At 26.6% G+C, this 12,165-nt stretch overlaps 1 protein-coding gene across 3 annotated transcripts in view; it reads right to left on the minus strand.

The window, feature by feature from the left end:
- Positions 1–1,201: 1,201 nt before the first annotated feature.
- LOC111622772 (myosin-I heavy chain-like) overlaps positions 1,202–12,165 on the minus strand; it is a 66,850-nt gene continuing 55,886 nt past the window's right edge. For 2 of the 3 annotated variants that reach the window (XM_023365195.1, XM_023365192.1), the window contains 10 exons: positions 9,984–10,150; positions 8,784–8,942; positions 8,616–8,697; positions 8,394–8,509; positions 3,977–4,096; positions 3,841–3,908; positions 3,596–3,767; positions 2,884–2,967; positions 1,911–2,030; positions 1,202–1,839 (listed from right to left, as the gene is read on the minus strand). In XM_023365195.1, coding sequence (XP_023220963.1) covers positions 1,651–1,839; positions 1,911–2,030; positions 2,884–2,967; positions 3,596–3,767; positions 3,841–3,908; positions 3,977–4,096; positions 8,394–8,509; positions 8,616–8,697; positions 8,784–8,942; positions 9,984–10,150 — 1,277 coding nt within the window. In that variant the 3' untranslated portion in view covers positions 1,202–1,650. The remainder of the gene's footprint in view (positions 1,840–1,910; positions 2,031–2,883; positions 2,968–3,595; positions 3,768–3,840; positions 3,909–3,976; positions 4,097–8,393; positions 8,510–8,615; positions 8,698–8,783; positions 8,943–9,983; positions 10,151–12,165) is intronic. The other variant, XM_023365194.1, reaches the window with a different exon arrangement.

Raw genomic sequence — 12,165 nt, forward strand, 5'->3', positions numbered from 1 at the left:
CTACAGAAATAAAAAAAGAAGGAAGATCTAGATACATATTTCAGATGGATGGATTCAAGGAAAGGAATGTAGGAGATGATTGGAGGTACAGAAATGGAAACTAAAGGTTAAAAAATCTTTGTCTATCTCTTAATTTGGGTGGACAGAATAAACTCTGACAATATGGAAAATCATCCTAAGAAGGAAAAATAAATAATTTTTACTTGCTATTTAATTTTGATTGAAAGATATTTAATGCTTTGAAATTTTTTGGCACTTTCTTTATTAATATTAATTATTTATTCACTTATTTTAAGTTATGAAAGTTAACAAATCAAATTACAGTAATCCTTTTTGTCTATTAACATATGGCAAAAATGTTGAAAATAAGAAGTATTTATAAATTAAAGTCTTCTTATGAATTAATGAAATTTCTTTGGGTTTTTAATTATTATATTTTAATAAACACTTTTATGGCATACAGAATGGTATTCATGTAGAACATAGTCACATTCTGGCAATAAATATTAATATAATTATCCAGAAATGGAAGACAATGTACAATGAACCAAACATAATTCAATATTAGCATTTGACTATTTTACATTCAAATACAAATTGCTTTTAAATTAATTTATCCAATGTCATTAAAAACTTTATCCTTAATTATTTGTGCAGTTCATGTTGATTCAATTGTCAATTATATCAAAGTATAAACAATAAATTTCTTCAACCAAAAACTTTTTGGAAGATCATAATTTATTTAAAATCAATTTTTTGACAAAGCAATTGGGTACAAACAGTATTAAATGTATGGCACAAACAGCACCCAATTGGTAAAGTACTCAATTTTCTGTACAAATATTTTATAATCTCAATTTTTTCTCAAAAAGCACCAAGGAGAAATAAATATTCTTCATGAAATATTCACAAAATGAATAATTTAATGATATTAAGCTATAAGTTTATGGTTTAAAACAATAAAAAATCACAGATATGGATATCTCTATCCTTCAAAATTATATTAAAAATGAGATCTTATGAATAGAAATAATCAATATATTCATATAATTACATTTTACTTGATATATAAAAACTATTTGTAAACAATAATACTTTAATCAAAACAATTATTAAGTTACTTAAAATTTCTTAAAGTAAAATAAAGACCAAGATGAGCATGGCACAACAATGGTGCAACATATTTCATACATTTTTGCATCCCTTAATTTTTCTATGATCATAAAATTTTACCTCTGATCATTTCATCACTTATATTAATTTGGATTCAGAAATTCTCCTACCGTCAATGATTTTAAGTATTGGAGAATATATTTTCTCATAAAGTAAAAAAAATTGGCAGTTTTGAAGAAAAGATGCACTGACATCATTCAGCAACTCTTATTTAATATAGTTAGTCTTTCCTTTATTGTTTTTTTTTTTTTTTTTTCATTCCAGTCAAATAAATGACGCAATTAAATTTCTATCAAACAATGCATGGGACAAATTGAAAATTTTCTCCCATTCTTTGACATTTAGGATATAATATATATCCAATCGACACCATTGATACAGGAGTTACAACTGAAGCGCTACTATATACAAATGCCCCATGTTATCAGCGCACTAATTTGTCGTACACACAAGGCACTCAGGCAACTTAAGTGTGATTCACACTGGTTCATGGGTTATTAGTTGAGGTGGTGGTTTATACAAAATGCTGACTGGTCTGGTAGCATGATGATTATTTTGTTCCATTGTTAATTCCTGTGTTCGTCTCCTTCTGGCAACTTCTACTGGCTTCCTTTTCATAACAATAACATTTGTATAATCTCGAATTAAGTGGGCAATTTGAGTAGCCTGTAAAAAATAACAATTTTTAATATAAAATAGTTATGTTAGTTGCATAATATTATAACATTAACTTTTACCTGACTAGTTGAGAAAATATATTTTGATCCTTTTCGACCTGTTCCAGTAACAATCATCAAACTATTTAAGGAAGGACTATAGTTTACAATTGTTTCATATTCACATGTACATAGGACATTCTGGAAATGCATGATAAAAATTGTTTTCATTATTACTACATTTTAATTAATATGAGTTAAAATATATGATTTCAAATTGGTAAATTCAGAAAATTCAACTTGTTCCATCAGAAGGTGCATACACACCAGGTTAGGAACCACTGATTTAGATGTTTGATTAGACAGTGTAATTAGTATAGAATTCTAATCATCATATTGCAATTATAAAAATATCAAAGAAAACTATTTGATTAGATGTATAAATTATAAAAAATTTCCATTAAACTAGTATTATTATTCTGTACAAGAAAACTTATGAGCCTGTTTGGAATTTTCTAAATACAAAATTATAAACAGGTTTATTTAAGATTTTATTACAAAACTAAATGGAGAATATTCTTCTTTATTAATAAATTCTTTATAGGTTTTAATCCAAAGATAAAATAACTGTTGACATCATTTTTTTATAAATCTTTTTTAAATTTCTTAAAAACAACAATATTTCTTTCAACATTTTCAAAAGAAAGTATCTTAAAACATATTCTTCTGAAAATGTTGAAGTGAGTTTAGAATTAAAATCATCCCAACAATATTAAAATTTTACAATGACTTATTAAAAAAAACAGCATTGTTTTTTGTTGAGTTATATATTAAAAACTTTTTTACAATCTTTATACTTTAATTTCTTCTATATATAAACAGTTATTTTGGATGCAAATATAATAATTTGTTGTTTTAATTTAGTTGATATCAAATTATTCCATATGGTGAATCATAATATAAAATTCAAAAATAAGATATTTATTCGAAATTAATTTTTTCTCATTTTTGAATTAATGAGATTTATTGGATGATTTTTAATTGATATTGTTACCCTTGTTCTTAATTCCAAGAGATGAATTCCAACTTGATCAACAGCAAGCCATAAGCTCTTTGGCCAAGATGATGTATAGGACTGCTGTAACGATACAAAGGAATGATTGCACTTGTGAATAAAATGTTTAATAATTTCAATTAATTTCAGCTTTGCACCCAATCTTGTGGCTCCTTTTTCCTTGCTGTAATTTGTGTGTGTGTTTTCAGAAAAAACTTTTAATGTGAATAAATATATATATGGTGTAATAACATATATTTTCTCATAATAAAAAGATAAAAATTTGTAAAATTCAATCATAAAAACAGTTAAAAATTAAATACAATAAAATCAAATTTAAGTAAATATTTGAAATTAAATAATGAGATTACAATATGGAAATAAGGAACCACAATTTTCTATGCAAAAAATAATAAATTATATAAAAAAATAAATTTAATCTTATAATTAACAAAAATTAATCTTATGATGATAAAATATTAAACTAAAAATAATAAAATAATATATCAATTTCTTAATCATACTAAACATACTTATAAACATGACATTAAACATAAATAACTGAAAGTAAATGTGCATATTAAATTTTCTTTGGTCTGTTTAAAACAGTAGTTCTATGTCTTTGATTTCAGACAGTGAGAATAAAATCTTGACTGGTTTTTTTGTTGATATTGCCTTGCTGACATTAACATGTTCAAAAAGTTTACATTACCATAACCTCAAAGATGGTGGCTCTATGAAGAGGCCAGGACTGAACAAGGGCTAAGAAACCTTGCTTGCTCTGGTTTACATCCATACCAGCGAGAATTCGGTGTTGGATTTCTACATCTTCTGGAGAAATTGAGACAAGAAGCCGAGGAGGAAGACAACGTGCCATTATATTTCTTAAAGGAAATAATAATAATTTATTATTCTTCATTCTATGAAACTTTCTTAATCAAAATATTAGAGACTTACTTATAGTCACATTGTCCTTGTTGACAATCACCATATTCCTGCTGTCCAGTTAAAGCACAAAGCATAACCTTTAAAAAAATTATATCCATTAAAAATTAGAATTTTAATTCAAATTTTTATTTTCAAAATAACTTACTGCTTCTTGTTCTGTTACAGGGAAACGATCATGTCTTATATTATGAACAATTTGATGATATAACAATTCTTTTTCAACAGGATCTTTCATATCAATATAAGCATCCAGAAACAGATGTTTCTACAAATATTTTATTTTCAATTAATAATCATTAATCTTTTGTTTTACATTTTTTAAAAATATACAGTAAAACCTCATTATTGGATAGTTCAAAGTATCATGTAATTTGAAATTAAGTCTAGTCCTCAGCCAAGAGAATAGGATTATGCATATATTTTGGTTTGGATTGTTCGAAATATGCATACAATGAAATTTAAAGTCATAATCTGGTCTGGTGACCCACAAAAATATAATTTATTTCAAAGCCTTCCATTGTATTACATGTTCTTAAGAAAAGTTCCACACCCAAGTCAAGTGGCAGTTTCGTTTTGTTTAGCAATTACACATTGTTGATTTATTGGACCTCTGCTCAAGGTCATTTGGACATTGTACATGTTGCCAACGAAGAGAGAATTTTTTTATTTTTATGGAAGAAATCTGCTTGGCATTTAATTATTTTGGACATTTTTTGCAGAAACAATATCAATAAATCCAAAGTTGATTAAATATACATGCATTTCACGATAGAATGCATAAAATAGCTTTAGCCATTAATAGAGCTTGTTTCCATCAGATCACATGATTTTTGTAATCTTGAACTCAATACAGTGAATTCTTCATAGAACTAGTCATTGGTCCTCTAGATCAGTGGTGTACAAACCATGGATCGTGAGAAAATTTTTCAGAGTTGCAATATTCAAAGAAATTTATTTGACAATAAAAAATATAAGGCTTTTCTTCATCAAGTATATGCATAAATAAAACCATTGTTTCATAAAATTGTGTTTTATTCAGACCTCTACTAAGGCAGAAACATAAGAGCAAACCCCAGAAAGAATTTCACTTTAACTGAGTTGACAATTAAAAAACATCTACTGTCCATGGGTCACAACAAAATTTTACACAAAATGGGTGGTTGGAAATGAAAACAGTTTGTGCACCACTGCTCTAGATGATATTTGTAGGAAATTCTTATTGAAGCACTTAAGCTTCTTTCATACATTATTTTCAGGTGTTATTTTGAAAGTAGTTTCATTACATTTTCATTGTTTTCATTAAATACACACCAACTGACAGTTTTTTCGAAATAGCTTAAATTACTAAGTAATGACTTGTAATGGTAACGGATTTGTAACCGAACAGGTGAAATTATGTAAGATCATGCCATAATTTTATTTGAGAATTACAAAAAAAATTTGATTTGAAAAAAGTTTGGATAATTCAGTTATATTTTTCAGTCTCTTGAGTTTTGAAATAATGAGGTTTTACTGTAATTTATAAATACAGTAGAGCGCCGATTATCCGAATCAATTGGGGACTGGGATAACCGATTATGTATGAAAAAATATATTAATTTATCCAATCTTGACATTTTTCTTGAATTTTCGTCGATGTTAAGCATAACGAAGACTATTGTATGGTTAAAAATTATTTTTTTATTTTGTACAAACAAAATAAATATATTGAAAAATATAAAAACAATAAAAAATTATACTTCAGAAGTTAATTCAGTATCAAAAACGCAAAATATTTGAGTAGCCCAAGATATAGCCAAAGATTGTAGCACCACAGCACTGGCGAAAATTTAAATTTGTCGACTGGAATTCTTTCGGATGATTGACTTTCGGATAATCGATGCTCTACTGTAAATAATTTGAAACTGTAATGAAAATGACTGCTTTATTTAAATATTGTCTTTAGACTTTAGATCTGTCAGGATTCTATATTAAGAAATCTACAAAATCAATCAATATTTGATTTTGAAATGTAGAATGTTTTCGAATGAATCACATGATGCACAATGTAGACTTTAAGTAAGTGGGATGTGGATGTATGCCATGGATTTAGCAAGAACTATTATTGTTAACTTCACCAAAATTAAACTGAGCTTATTCAAGAACTTTACTGAAATATTAGTAGTATGAACCAAATTCAATTCAAGCACTGATTCATTTCATTATAGAGAGGATTTATAACTTATAAATCCTCTCTATAATTAAATATACTTTAATATAGTCCCAGAAACTTGACTCTCAATAACTCAACATTCTGTAAGACTCGTCGTGTCATTAAAAAAATACTTGTAATCTAATTTTTACCTGTATAACTTAACACTAAGATCAAATAAGTTATCATTATTCACTTAATAATAGCATCAATTCCATGCATTAACAAAGAATATAAGCCTTTTTCCAACATGCCTGTGCAAAATGCCACAACTCAAAAGTAGCCAATATTTTTTAAATTAAAATTTAACTACAAATAGAAATAGTCACTATTCATATATGTATTAAGTGTGTATTAATACATATATGAATTTGTACATATAACATCTTTATGAAAATTCTGTATTTAGACTAGCATCATCACTAACCATAAAACTCATCATTTTCGTTTTCTCAGTCTACATTAAGTTGAGTTTGTGGGACTCTATTGTATTGCAAAAAATTCTATAAACATTCTATAAACATATAAAATTCTACACATATATCAAATTAAATTATTTATACCAAATTAAATGGAGTTTTGTTATAATTTAAACATGACATCATTTGTCTCAACTAATGAATTAAATTTATAAATTCCAAAATGCATGGTAGCCTAATTAATGTTGTTTGAGTCAGTTATCAACATTCTGACAAAAAACACACACTGTTTTCTGTTTCCAGGACAACAAATAATTTTGTATTAATTTAAAATAAAACTTGCATTTATTATTTTTCATAATAATAAATACAGGAGCTCCTCTACTTATAAACATTCAACTTACTAACAATTTGAAGATATGTCTAAAATTTAAATTTTGCATGGATTCTATAGTTCTCTTGCTGGTTGTGGGGTGGTGTTGAAGTCAGTCTTTGGCCAGTGATAAATAATGAATTTTTAATAAATAATTAATGTGGATTTATTTAGAAATAAATCCACATTAATTAATTATTGTGTATTGCCAATTTTTTGTTTTCCCATGAATTCTGACATTCCATCACTGCTAGTGAGGTGAGATTGAAACTGGTAACATTGGAGTAATGGTGTTTTTTCACTATTGTTTGCAATTTTTATAAACTTTTACGATTAGTGCTTCAAAGATTCATCCAAAACGTAATAATAAATCTAACAGTGGAGATAAATGCATAAAGTGTCCCTCTATGACTGTGGAAACTAAAGTGGACATTATAAAACTAATTGCTTTAGGTGGAAAAAAAACTGTTTGAAACATTTGCTACTGAGCAGTAGCAAGCAGATAAATGAGCATAGTGTTTTCTATTAAATATATAAAAGGATCAAACACTAACAATATGTGGTTATTGCATGTACAAATGTACTTTCTAGGTTAGTTTTTGACTTACGACAAAATCTCACAAACCTAACTTGTTCATAAATAGGGAAGTGCCTGCACTTTCAAATATATTTATTTATCTGTTATTACTGACATACCATATTTCTTTGATTCTAAGATGTATTATAAGTATGAAATCAATTTTAAGATATTTTATGAAGAAAAAATTTTAAAATAATCAATTTAAATTGTATAAGTAGTTTATACATTTTATATTCATAAAAAAAAGGAGCATGGTTAAATATAATACCTTACATAAATAAATAAATTCATACCAACTGCATCAAGTTCAGAACATAAATTGTTTTATACCACCATGATAAAATTTATCCTTGTAATTAGTTAAATTAAAAACTATGAAAATATTTTGTTAATATATATAGGAAACAAATTGTTATCAAACTATTTTCAAAAATATTTTATGAACAATTTTCTAAAATTACTATTAAAAGCAACATTGTATTGTTTCACATTGCCTTCAAATAGTATTAATGAAACTAAACAAATTTTCAAGAAGGAATTGAAAGAATTGAATAATACATATTTTGTTCGTTTGTATCTTTAACAAAAAAAATTTGATTATAAAAATTAATTTAATTTGTATTTTCATCAAAAAGATCAAAATCTTTTACAAATTATTTTTTGTATTTTCTCTATAATAAATATTTAATAAATTGACTTTCATCTACAAATATTGTATTAATGTTTAATTATAATTCATATTTCCTTATAGATATGCTCTAATTAGAAATTTCTCAGAATTGATTTTAAACAAAATTTATTTCATGTTTTTGAAATTCCTTTTTGATGAGTGAATAAATTCTAATCGGAAATAAATGATGACATTAAACAATTAATAGTATTTAAAATATTTCAGAGACAAGAGAGAAAAAAATTTAAGAATATTAAGCAGAATTCTATTGAAAACAATTTCAATTTCAAGTTTAAAATTATATATAATATATATATATTTTTTCCTACCTTGAAAAGAAAATACTGATGTTTTCGTGATGATGATGATTTATTTTGTCCTTGCAACCAGCGTTCCCACTTTGCTAATGCATCTGCAACTTTTTCATCTGGTAGCAAAGCTCTCTCTAAAGAATACATTAAATAAATAATGATTTTGCTGATGGATAACAAAATTTTCTTGAAAAATAGTTTTGAATTTATTAAATATTTATGATATTTGAAATATCATACCTGTACCCCCAATAACTTCATAAAGAGCATAACCTTCAGCACCCGGTCTTAAATCTATTTTAATTTTTATCATTTCCAAAACCTAATTAATAATTATTTGAAATTATATAATAAATTGTTATTTTTTTAGTTTAAAAATTAACATGAAAAGTTTTCATTGAAACCTACTTCAAACATAATAGCACAAGGATCAAATTCAACTGCATGGAACTGTCCATCCAAGAAATGGACTCTTGCATGAATAGGTCTTCGACTAATAGTACAAGCAATTTCTTGTTTGGACGGTGGCCATTTACGTCCTCTTGTCTCAAGTGTCCTAATAAGGCACTGAAATAATACCTTCTGTCAGTATTATTATGTCATTTATGTTCCTTATAGTTGTTAAATGTATTTAAAATAAAAAGTTAGGTTATTCTATCGATATAATATTTAGTAATTGCTGATTTAAAATATTACTGCCTACAATTCTGAAAAATTCCATTTAAAAATAATAATAAAATTCAAACAATACATTATTAGAATAGGCATAGTAGAATATCAAACTGTATTTTATTTTTCTAAGATAAAAATACAATAATATTTTTGTAATGCTAACATATATTAAAATTTTCTTTCTTTTTATCTATTAAAGTCTTAAATTTTAAATTTTTCAATAAAACGGTAATTTAACAGTAAATATGTAAGCAGTTTTACAATCCAAATGTATAATTTTACTGATATTTTTAAAACTCCTTTCATATTTTCTTCATTCCATTATACTTTTATAAAACACAATTAGTTATATTTATAATGAATAATACATTTCAGATAATGAATCCAGCTTCATAATTTAAGCAAGATTTTCTATACTGCTGGCCAAGTAAAATGCAATATCATGTAGGGCTCTAGATATTGCAGGTGTTACGTTTTACTTGGCCAGCAGTGTATTTTAAATAGAGATGCCAAATAAGTGAATTACAATTTTCAATTGAAATTTTTGGAAATCAAACTTCATAATCAAATAAATTTATCATTATACAGATAGACATATATAAAATTTTATTGACTATTTAATAAAGAAATTTAGAAATATTTAGCAAAAGAACAAATTAAGCAAAAATATGAACTTATAATTTTCACATATTGAATTAATAAATAACATGTATTATAAATGTATATTTATTCAGTGTATTATGTATCTATTCAGATTTAACAAAATATAGTAATTTCTAAGACATATGATTGGTGTAGATCTAATTAAAATATGATATATATATACTGAATATATGTATATCTAATTTTAAAAAAATATTTACTGTAAAGCATCTTCATAACAAATTATTTATCAAAAATGAGTTATATATAAAATTCATAAGTTGTAATACAAACCCTCAAAGAAAACTGAGCATATTGCCCTTCTTCAGTAACTTCATCAATAGCACATTTTCTTAAATGTGATTGAAGATAATTTAAAACCAATTTTTGAACTGGAAATGTCACACTGCATGCAAGTGCCATTAATTGCCAATGTCTTAAATTAACTCGACTATTTGCATCTACAAAATAGAATATTAAAAATTGTAAAATAACTCTATATTTCTTCTAAACAAACTGTATGCTATAATCAGTGCAAATCATAATTTTATAATTTTACTCCATTATAAAAGTTTTAGTAAAAAAATCTTTCTAACTTAATAGATTAATTTAGATTATAATCAAGAGTTTTGGAAAAGTTTTTATTTGAATATTAAATTTAATTTAATCCATAGATTAAATTAAATATTAAATAAATCTGTAGATTTTATTTAATGTTTAAATATTAAATAAAATCTACAGATTTATTTCTGTTATTGATATTAATTAAAAAATATAAGAAAAAAAGATAAAAAACATATTTTACATGTATGTATATGTGATGCAAACTATAAAAAGCTACTTTAAGTTGTAAAATTCAATTTTCATTTTTTGAGTGTATCTTATTCTATAGACTATATAAGAGTGCATTTATAGTAAACATCAAATGTTACTAGAAACATTTTGATGATAAAATCTAAAAATGAACAATTTTGACCACAGTTCTTTGTGCGACCGAAGGGTTGGCATCTCTTCGATGCCCTGTCACGATGACACCACCGCGTCTCAGTTGACATGGAAGCTGCCCTAACTAGGTCACGCGAGCAGTCACGTAATGGAGCAATCGGGTTTGGGATGGAAGGAGAGACAATGCACCAGAAGTGACTTACGCAGAGAAAAGTTAATGTAACAGCTATTTAATAGATAACAAAGGGGTAATACAGGACATACAATATATCAAGTGGAATATGATAGATTTAAATACATTGGTTATGATTGATATTATATATATATTAGATGGAGTTAACTTAAAGTCCGTGGGCCTTGAGAGAGAAAGTTTACAATAAAAGCATGTGCTGATAAATACCTGGTAAAATATGTGGTTGTTAGGTTAATAGATGATGATGCTACTCAGCGATTTTAATCCTAAGAAGACACTTAGTAAGTCCGTTGACAATGAAGGTAATCCAAGACAGAATGTTCGATGTAATCCACCACTTAGGCACTCAATAAGTTCAATTTTCGTGGATGTAATGACTTTGGATTTTAGACATAATGAAGATTTTAGCTAGAGGGCTGGGTGACGACTATCTCTCTCCAAGGAACGGTGACAACTCTCCTAACTTTGTTGTTCTGTTCTATATTGAACAGATGAAATCGAGATATTAGGTTAAGAGGTGATGAGAAAGTGTCGTTGTCAGGCCTGAGAACCTAACAGATGTTTTGCTCCCAGGTGTAAAAGTTGACAGTTAATTAACAAGATTATAGTTACAATGTGACGTTATGAATAAATGATGTAAACATACTAAAAGTCAGGATTCGGATCCTCACATTTGCTTTACAACAAAATTAATTTTTCCAATTTAAGGTATCTTTTCATACATTGCATCACATATAAAGTTATCATAAACAATTTGGAAATATTAATCAGGGGTGCACAACCTACGGCCCGCGGGCCACATACGGCCCCTTATCAATGTTTATGCGGCCCGCCCGACGGTACAGGCCAAATCCCTTCTTTCCAAGTTTCTAAGTGTAGAACTTTTCCCTTTCACAAAGTCATTAGCACCCAACTGTTTTATAACTTTCCCTGAAGTGAGAAATGGGGGAGTTGTTCTATAAATAAGTCTATTTCTAGCTAACACTTTCTGGTTTAGATATCGAATATTTTAAGTCTAATACATAGTATTATAACGATTTTTTGAAGAATCAAATAGAATAAAATGATGTTTGAACGTCATTTCCGATGTTATCGGGAATGACGTTCCCGATTTTATAATAGAAACTTTTAACGCCAAAATAGAAACTTTTGGCGGGAAATCTTCAATTTTATGCTTTGGAAAACTTGCTTATTCGTCTAAATAGCGTCAAATAACAAAAATAAGTGAAAATAGCGCTGAAAAACCATGAAAATAACGATTTTTTAGCATTTGTTTACATTCTAGATTCTGATTGGTATAGTCGAATTTGAATCAATCTTTTCTGAAAAGACGCTTAT

Source organism: Centruroides sculpturatus, unplaced genomic scaffold (genome assembly GCF_000671375.1).
Source record: "Centruroides sculpturatus isolate CEXI.00-Female unplaced genomic scaffold, Cexi_2.0 scaffold157, whole genome shotgun sequence".
Classification (NCBI taxonomy): domain Eukaryota; kingdom Metazoa; phylum Arthropoda; class Arachnida; order Scorpiones; family Buthidae; genus Centruroides; species Centruroides sculpturatus.